Below are 10,256 nucleotides of genomic sequence, written 5' to 3' on the forward strand. Positions count from 1 at the left end.
TTATGAATCGTAATGTAAATATCTTTTTGTTTTCCGATGGTCTTAGGCGACCCCTGTGAAAGGGTCGTTCGACCCCCAAAGGGGTTGCGACCCACAGGTTGAGAACTGCTGCTCTAGTCGAATTATCTTTGCAATGACATATTAGATGGAATGTCTGCATTTGCAAAACTCACTATCTAAGGATTAAGTTAATAAGATACACACATGGTTGGGCCTTCACTTTTATGTTATGATGTAATAGCCAAGGCAGTAGACCAGCTAAGTGATCTTGGGAAAGTCATTTTTCTTCCTCTGGGCTTCAAATTACTGAGCTGTAAAGTGGGCAGCAGAGGAGGGAATGGGGTATTAAATTAGGTGGTCTGTACAGTTTCTTTAAGCACTAAAAACTAGGAAATCTGAGGGTATAGGGTCTGAACAAAAGCTCATCTGCTTCATTAGTTTCAAGATGAGACAAATACAAAATTCACACTATTAGTATATCTATCAATAAGACAATAACTCTTCCAAAATATTGCTTTTTGTATAATTTTTAGAAGGGGAGAAGGAGGGGGGTGGTAGAACATTCTAGTATGACAGGTACTTACACGCTGTTTTTCAAAAAAACCAACTGACTAAAAAACAAAATATCAGCTAATCAAATCAAATGAGTTTTATAACTACTGAAATGTGGATATAGCACAAAATAAATCATACTGCTTGAAACCAACCACACATATAGCTGCAATCCGTAAGATGCAAGCATGTGGACAAACAGTATCAGGACACATCCCCAAGCTAAAATGGTTGTCGGGGGGTGGGGGTATGAAATATCTTCTACCTCAATTTTCTGAACTTGCCATAATATTGTTACAATTTATTTAAAATACACCATCAAAATAACACTCAAACAATACGTAGAAAATAAAAGGAACATTCTGTAATCACCAAAGGAAGCCAATGATACAGCTGAAAATGTGAACTTTGAATCATTTCTTCCTCCCAGATAGTCATCATCTACACAATAAAATCCGGCGGACTGGAGGTGCACGCTGCCTGCACTTCCTAATGCAGGCAGGCTGGGGACTGGGCACCCCGCCAGGTGGTGAGTCACAGGAGGAAGACTGCACTGCAGCAGGGCTGCGGGCCCAGGCAGGCACACCCAGTGACGTAACCCTCAGACCTGGAGCTGCAAGTAGGTACGCTCCACTGCCCTGTCCAAGTCTACCGTCTCCCTGTGACAATAATTCACGCAGGTCATTATCAGTCAGTCATAGAATACATCTTGGATCCGTTCATTAATGCTTGTTCCCCATAAATACAGAGATCACATGAAGTCTGAGTATGTCCGACTCTCATATAGTTAAAGAACCTATGGCATTGTTTTATAAACTGCCATCAAATAATTTAACCTTTTTGCCGCTCTGTAAATGACTACCTCTTCCAAATAACAATAATTTGACACTTTGCTTCTGCAGAAACATTAAAAACGGTTCAGAGGAGAAAAACTTGATGGCTAATCCTTAATAACAAGGCGGCCATTATTCCTGCTATATTTAGAGGCTTATATACAAACACAATTGACATGTTTTATCAGGTAATCTCTTTCAGTCAAGTTTGAATCACTTTCCTAATGCTGCTGAAGCTACTGGTTAATACATAATGGACCAGTACTGCCTGTTAATACAATCAAAGAACCCAGTACCAGGATAGAAAGCGCTGGGCCTGCCTCCTGAGTTCCTCTGTTGCAAGCCACACTGATATCCATTACAGCAACCTGTGGACATTTCTTTGGCTAACTTCTGAGAGTTTATCGAATTTCTAGAGATGTTCCAAGTGTTTAGAGATGTTCCAAGTGTTATTTAGCACTAATCTGTGAGTACTTCTATTGAAGGACTAATTTATTTCAAACTACGAATGGTTTGTGTCATTACATTGTGAATTAGGTGAGCATGATGCCTCATTTAATGAAATAAAAGGAGATGCACATTCGATCACCGTAAGACTCGTGCTACCTCTCCTAGGTAGACGGGCGTGTTTCCACCGCGTCTGATGGATGTGCACTTGGAAAAGGGATGGAGCACAGCTGGGAAGGACCAGGCGAGGCTGCCTGCGCCCTGCACCGCGCTCACTGCCTCCCACTTCCTCCCAGCCACAGGGCAAGTCTCTCCTCCACCCAGCAAATGAAGCCAGTCATTTTCTCTGGCCCCCACACACGACCAAATCACTTGTTCCATGTTCTCTAGCTTCCATCTTTTCCTCTTAAAATAAAAAACAGGCTACCACCACAGATTTTGGTGGCTCACTACCATACATGTCCTCCCTTTTTCCCTCAGGTGGCTGCTTTGGTCTCCCCCTTTCTGGTCTCTGGTGCTTTCTCCTGTCACCCCAATGTCCACCCTGTCATCCTCCTTCTGAGGGGCTGTGACTTCTCTGCCACAACCATTCCCTGCTCTGGGACAAGGCTAAAAGCTGGCGAGAAAGTCTGAGTTTTCTCTTCAACCTGAAGACTTCCATGTAACATGGTTAGGATTATGAAGGGAGGGTTAAACTCCACATAATACTTGTCCATACTGTAAAACGAGTTAATTTTGGTATTTCCAGAAAAAAGAGAAATAAGTAATTGAAAAATCTAATAAGTTATATTAATGCCTAAGGGACATATGATTTAATTATTTTGGGCTACTATAAATTCAAAAGAAATAACTGATATGAAATAAATGAAAACAAACACTCCTACTTTAATGGAGACCAAAGAACTGAACAGAGAAATGTACGTTTTGGTTTCAGAATCCCAGTTAAAACATCTTTTCCCCAACTGGATCTTAAAATCTAGGGTTTCAGTTTCCTCACGCATGGCACAGGAGGCGGGGCTAAATCTCTCCACTGCTCCCAGCCTGATCCTCTGTGACGACGACCAACAGAATTTCCACCCACTTTTACTTTTTAAAAAGAAGAGATGACTGCTTTCCCTTTGCTGTACATTCCATTTACTATGCTATCCTGCACATTCAAACCAGTCTTGCTGCAGACCGGTTTGTCCTATAAAGGGCGCAGGGCCCCGCCTACAGTGTGACAGCCCCAGACAGTAGGAACCCAGCTTGACAGACTCCTGACCCAGCATGCCAAGACAGCGTGGAGTCACAGAAAATTAATCCTGTTAACTTATTAACCATTTGGGGGCTAAGCAAAGGCCAGAAACAAATACTTTTCAGTCATCAATCTACTACATGTCTTTGTCCATTAGGGAAATTAAGTCCTCAGAAAAATAATTTAAAAAAAAATCTACCAAAAAATTTCCCATAAAGTTTTCCACACCCTTCTCTCGGAGAAGTTGAGTACTGTAAGAAGTACTAGTTTTCTTTCACATTGCAGTGCCTAGCCATCTAGTGAAGAGGTAAAACCCCCTAAATTACGCATCTCAAGAAAAACTCTAATTCCGAGCTGAGGGTAAGCACACATACTAAAAGCAGCCACTATTTTCAGTCTTAAAGCTCTAAGTTAGTTTTTTACCTGCGTGTAAACAAACAAAACTCACAGCCCCTGACCCCAGCCTGGTCACTCACTAGCTGGAGCACACAAGCAGGTCCTGGAGCCGCCAGTCCACCTGGAGCACCAGGAACCTGTTCCCACCTTCACCATCCAACCTCTCCCAGGGATAAAACACAACCAAAAATGCACTTCAGGGAGAAGAGCTACAAAACATCATTAACACTGGGAAATGCCTATAAGTAATGAGCATAATCTCATTACTGCGCATAATTTTAGAAGTACACCACGAAGAAAACATTGTTCTACAGGCCAGCAATTAGAGAAAGAAGATTCCTCTTTTTAAAATAAGGAGGTAGAATTTAACATTCCTTTCCTACCAACTCTCCAATCCTTCAATATCAAAATAAACCATTAAATTGACAACCTTTATTCTACATTTTAAGGAATGCTGTGCTTTAAGAAAAAAAAAGTTTAGTTAGCTTGGGGTAGTTTTATATACACAGACACACACGCACACACATATGCTTCTATATTCAATTACAAGTGTTTGGAAAATTCTTTCCAGAAAAAGGCAGAGGGGTATAAAATAAAAGGAATTTCCCCTATTTGTTAAGTCAATCGTATGATTTCATTGTTGGTGGTCTTTATTCAGTTTAAACAATTCAGAGTTGTTGTCCATATTATAATGTAGGCCTACATTTTCACTGTAGTTTCTACTGCATGCTCATCTTTTGTTTAAATGTGCAGATGCCAATGCTAACTCATAAAAACCACCCAGAAGAAAGCCCTCCTACTGAGTGACCTGGGTCTGCACTTCTACCTCAATTATGCCAGTATAGCCAGGATGCTACAAGACTGACGGGGCCACACAGTCTTTCCTTAGATTTCTGCAAGTGAAAAACAAATCACAGACAGATTGAATTACTAGAAATACTTCATGGGTTTTTATAAATGCAGGAATGAGGTAGGATTTCAATTTTAGACAGTCTCATTCCTGAGTCAACGCTCAAAAGTGCAAGTCATTATGGAGCCAAGATTTGGATGCCTGGATATTCGCTTCTGTGCCCATCAAGAAAACATACATTTCTTCCATAAAAAGAAACTGAGACCCAAGGTAGGAAGCGCTGATTTCAAATATGTGAACTGTGCAATGAAGATATGATCAAGAATTAGTCAAGGTCAAACTACTCAAAATACACTTAATTTAACACAGATTAAAATATACTGTAATAAAATGTGTATTCACTGAAAAATGACTAAAATGACGCCAAAATGCTGACAGTAGTTATATCCGGGTTGAGAGTTTCCAAGTGATTTTAATTTTATCTGTATACTTTAAATTTTCTACCATAACTATACACTCTTTGAAAGAGTAGGTGAGTTAAATTTTAAAAAAAATCACTAGTGGGTTTCCATTCAGGAAAACATAAACCCAAACTTAAAGAGAAAATCCTAGACATTAATACATTAACACTCAAAATATGCACAATGGCTTATTTGTTTCAACATCCCATGTGGATCTAAGAAAAATCTTTCAGTCTCTGACCTTCCACCCCTCCAGAAGAAATAGAGGCTACAATGAAGCATCTCCTGAGTTAAGCAGAGCCTTTGAAAGAAACAAATTATCAGAAAGAAACCTCAGTGTGTGTTGGGGTGAGGCAGATAGCATAGGTTCTCTTACTGACAGTGCATACAGCTTTCTGAGACAAGAAGCTTGCTGGCGAACATTTTCAGACGATGCACAATCCCTTGGGACTAACATTAACATTTACTTAGACACCATCTCTGGGTTTCCAGATGGATGGTGCCACACCCACCCGCGGGCTGTCATATGTGCTCACCGTCTGGGGGTCCGCGGTAACCCTCCCTGAAGGCAAGCTCCACTCCCAAGGCCAATCCAGCCTTGCTTTTAGGAGGTCGCCATTTGAGGAGACCTTTTGCCCCCTCCCCCTCACTAGGTGCCTAACCTGAGTCTCCCTTTCAAAAAAATCTGTCAAATAGACTCAAGTATCAGAGTCATCATTAGGGTCATCCAAACATTATGCAAATGTAAGGTATGATTAGCGAAAACAAGCAGTGGACGGGTGGCTGCGCTGTGGAATCTACTCCAAGGATGAGGATCAGCTGGAGACTTTGGCTCACCCGAGCCTGTTTCCTCGCGGGTGAAAGGCGGAGACAGACCCAATTGCATGGACGCTGTGAGGCCCAAGAGCCAGCCCTGCGTGCGCGCAGCCACCCAGAAGTGACGCCCGGCTCGCAGCCCCGTCACTCTCAGGGCGTCTGGGTTCGCACAAGGCTGGGGCTGAGATGCCAGCCGGCCACGGCTCTCCCAGTTCCCACCGCCTGGACCTCCCCCGACGCCCCAAACACCAAAGGGCCAGAAACCAGTTGTCCACGGCTCCGCGGGTCTGCCCCTGACACATCCCTCCGGAGGCCGGCCTGGCTTGGACACAAATCGAAACCGAAAAGCTCATGTGACATTGGAGGCCGGGATGCGGCCTCCGCCCGCGCTCAGCCCGGGAGACGCTGTCTCCACCCAACTCGGCCATCTTGAGGCCCAAGCAGACAAAGCGATCCCATTGTTGTGGGTGACGGCAAGACAGATGCACCCTCATTGTCCCCGCGACCCGGAAGAGGCACCCGGGGGCTCCCGCCTGGCTGGGGGTGTGGCGGGAGCGGCCTGCGGACGTCTGCAGCCCCGGCCCCGCACCTTTGAGCGTGGAGCGCTCCACCAGGACCGTGTGGACCTGCGGGTCCGAGAGGAACTTGCGCATCTGCTCCAGGGCGCTCTTCTCCTCCAGCGCCGCCTCGAGTGCGGCCGGGGCTTCCCCGCCATCCTCCAGCAGCAGCGGCACCAGCTTGCGAAGGTGCTTCTGCAGCACCGACACGTCGGCCACGTTCTGCACGGCCGACACCTCCAGGCCGGCCGAGCCGTCCTCGCCGCCGCCGCCCCCGGGCTCCGACATGACGCCGCAGTCGGGACTCGCAGGCAGCGCTGAGAAGGCGGCCGAAACTCTGCGCGAGAGCGAGCGAGCAGGCAAACGATAGAAACGGGTACCAGACAGCGACCGCCGCTAGCTTGCGGCCGAGTGAGGCCAGCGGGAGCCGGCTCCGCCCTAAAGGCCGCCGCCAGCCAGCTCCGCCCCGCCCGCCGGCGATCCGCCACAGCCACTGGCGTGGGCTCGCGGCCCTGGCGTCACGACGTCGCGCATGCGCGCGGGCGGGCCCCGGCGACACGGCCGCGCAGCTTTCTGGGACTTGTAGTCCCAGCTCTGGGCGGTGCCCTGCTGTCTCAGCACTGCAATCCCTTAAAGATGGGAACTTGGCTCGCGGGCCGGTTGTGTGTGTCTGTGTAGGGAAGGGGGTCGGGGGGAGAGCGCAGGAGCCACGTATGTCCTGCTTACTGTTCTGGCTGCAGCAAACTGCTGGGAGCTGAGACACTTCATAAATAGTGAATGAATGAATGAATGAATGAATGGTATTAATGACGAGAACTAACGTTTTTTGAGGACTTAGCTTGTGCCTAACATTGGTCTGAGCCCTTAAGCCGTGTTCTCTCATTGAACGAATGAATGACTACAATGTGTTAAGTGCTAAAATATAGTCGTGACATATGTGTTACTAGGTGTATATATGGAGAGTGAGGACATTTATCAGAGGGGGAAGGGATGAGGGGCGTGTCCAGGCACGTGAGGGGTGTGTCACATGGCTAGGCTGGAAAGAGGGAGTTTGGGAGGGGGCGTTCACAGCTGAGGAACTAGCCTCTACAAAGGCAGAGGCTTGAAGGTGACAGCTGGGGCCCTGAACAGTGGGGTAAAGCCTAGCTGTTATGGGTCCTGGCTGCTAATGACAAAATAATTGTCCCCAGGATGCTGTGAGGATCATGAGACCTACGTTAGAGCATCCACCTAGAGCAGTGATGCTCCTCTGGCAGCCGGGGCTGGCACTGTCATTTGTGGGCCTGGGTATCTGGGTTCACAGAAGGCAGGGGCTGAGGTGACTGCTGGATAAGGTTCCCCCCACCCCCACCCCAGCTCCCATCCACCTGAACCTCCTCTGTTACACCGAGAGGACATTAGGGCCAGAATCCAGGCGGCCCACATTCTTGGTTTAGAGACGCCAGTTTCTTTTAAAGAGCATTCATTGGCCTTTGATAGTTCAAACTCATAACTTGCTTCTTAGATTGAGTAGAGGAAGGGAGGCCAAAGAGGTTATTTTTGTATCAGAGTGCACAGTCAGAGGGCTGAGTCCTGATTGGTGAAAGGATGATGGGATGATTTGATTTCTCCAAATCATCTTTGGGAAACTTCGAATCATACGATGTGCTTATCCTTGCTCAATTACCAGGTGCCAGCCCCAGCGGCTGCTGGAACATGGAGGCTAATTAGATGCTTCTTGTCTTTAAGGGGCTAATGGAAGAGAGGGTAGATTAATACCCAGTCCTCCTGCCCTGCACCAGTCCACTCTTGGGTAATATGCCCAAGCAGATTGAAATAACCTCCCAGGAACTGGAAGCAACTATGGTGAGTTTGTGCTATGATCATAACAGTAATGAATAATAACACCACCAACAGCTAACACTGCTCACCCAATGCTAGGCACTCTGCTAAGCGATCCCCCTCCCCTCACCATGTCTTTGGGGTAAGAACAGGGACACAGAGGAAAATCTATTAGGGGCAGGCCAGTGAACTGTGAACTGACCGCACTCCATCTGAGACCCAGAAATCCAGCAGCGACCTGACAGAGACAGGCTGCTTGCAGGCTGCACAGTGAGTCAGCGCTGGCCTGGAGACACTGCCGCTCAGGCATCCGGGCGACTCCAACATCTGCAACCTGGCCCTGAGCCAGGGCAGCCCGGCCGCAGCCCTGTATGATAGGTTCAAAGCTGAAGGGCTTATTTCTAAGGGGATGGAAATAGGAGGAACCTGAACAATCAACCTACAAGGAGTCATATATCGGCCCAAAGTGCTTGCATTTTTATTTACTAAAGATGTTTGCTGTATTTGATAAATAAGAAGAATGGTCACCGTCCATTGAGTGCTTATTGTACACAGGGTGCTGGGCACTCTAACCTCCTCCCTTGGGGCTGGCAAGGCTGCCCCAAGGCTGAAAGGTGAGGAGGTCTTTTTGCCAGATGCCCCTTCGGCCACCTGCTGCAGGACTCTGACCCTCCCCCCATCATGGCCTAAGCTGTCCCTCGGTGGGAGTGGGTGGGGCCCACCTCCTGCTTGTTCGATTTGGCATCTCAGTTTTCTCCAGGCCACAGCAGAATCAGCTTTCAGTGGGCAGTGGGCAGCGGGCACTGGAGAGAAGCTTTGTTCTAAGTTGATGGGGGATGATAGTGGCTGCAGAGCAGGCACTTGTATTTTATCAGAAATTGGCAATGAACTGTCTACACGGAGGAGGTCCGTCCACTCCCTGCTCCTCTCCTTAAATTACAGCACTGGGTGGCTCCTCAAGTCCCAGCCGGGGGTCAGTCTCATTCCCACCCTCACTCCCCTTCTCCCACTCCCAATCCTGGGGACACCTTCAGGCTCTGCGCCTGAGATCGCTCCTCCTCTCCCTCAAAGTTCCACATTAGGCTCACCCATTAATTAATTAATTGGTTAGTTAACTCCATGGGCTCATTCCCAATACCAGCAGGGCCTGGCTAACTCAGGTGCTTGGTTAATGGCTGTGAGTCTAACGCCTTAGCCCTGGGAACGGGGTGCTGGCTGTGGCAGCAGCAGCTCACCCACAGAGCACATTTTGGATTTTGACCTTCCCAGCTGCTGCCAGCGTGGGACTCCACCCACCGATCCATCACCGGGCGCTTTCTGATGAAGCTCCTCCCAGGGCCCACCCCCTTTTCTGTCTCGGTTCCTCGATACAAGAGCCTCAGAGTAAGGCTGGAAAGAAATAGGTCTGGAGGCTTTGAGCCCAGCTGGGGGCGGTTGTGGGGCGGGAGGGAAAAGCGCCGGGGAGGAACAGAGCGGTCTCCTGGCGTCCTCTGGTGGTGCAGAGGCGGACGCGCACGGCAGAATCTCCTCCCCCCGCGGGGTGGCCCCGCCTCAGTACGCTGCACCATCCATCCGGGTGGCGCCACGGGGCTCCCCGTCCCAAGGTCACCTGGGGCACTTGTCAAGGGTCACAGAGCGAGCCATGGCAGTGACCAGAGAGAAATACCAGCCGGTGGCCCAGCCAGCATCCCACCGCCCATTGATAAAGTTGGAGAAGTTTGTCTCCAACTGGACAGACAATTCACAGTCGCTGCCCAGCCCGCAGGCCCTCTGAACCCTGACGCTGCCCTAGCCACTCATCTCTGGAGGTACCGGCCTCTTCTCTTAAGTAAGAATTGTCTGTGTCCACAGCCAAGGCCACCGCTCCCTGGGTGCGCTGGACCCCATCGCCTCTCATGGATGTCTCCTTTGAAATTCTCCTCTTGCTCCCAAACGTTCTTTATCTCCCTCCTAAATTCTTCCCGTGGTGTCCAGTCTGTTCCAATGCATCCCTACTTTAAAAAGAAAGAAGAGATTGCGACAACATGGATGGACCTAGAGGGCATACTTATACGTGGAATCTAAAGAACAAAATAAACGGACAAACAAAACAGAAACAGACTCATAGATGCAGGGAGCAAGCTGCTGGTTGCCAGAGGGGAAGAAGTTGGGAGCTGGGTGAAAAAGGTGAAGAGATTAAGAAGTACAAGTCAGGGGGATCACTTCGTAAATTATTTAAATGTTTAGCCACTATGCTGTACGCCTGAAATTAATATAAAATAATATTGAATGCAACTGTAATTGAAAAAT

General features: G+C 48.1%; 1 protein-coding gene across 1 annotated transcript in view; it reads right to left on the minus strand.

The window, feature by feature from the left end:
* Positions 1-6,596, minus strand: part of DYNC1H1 (dynein cytoplasmic 1 heavy chain 1) — a 71,464-nt gene extending 64,868 nt beyond the window's left edge. Inside the window, exon 1 of the mRNA XM_019639264.1 lies at positions 6,179-6,596. Within this exon, the coding sequence (XP_019494809.1) occupies positions 6,179-6,434 (256 nt within the window). The 5' untranslated portion in view covers positions 6,435-6,596. The remainder of the gene's footprint in view (positions 1-6,178) is intronic.
* Positions 6,597-10,256: the final 3,660 nt, after the last annotated feature.

This window comes from Hipposideros armiger, unplaced genomic scaffold (genome assembly GCF_001890085.2).
Source record: "Hipposideros armiger isolate ML-2016 unplaced genomic scaffold, ASM189008v1 scaffold_43, whole genome shotgun sequence".
Taxonomy (NCBI): Eukaryota; Metazoa; Chordata; class Mammalia; order Chiroptera; family Hipposideridae; genus Hipposideros; species Hipposideros armiger.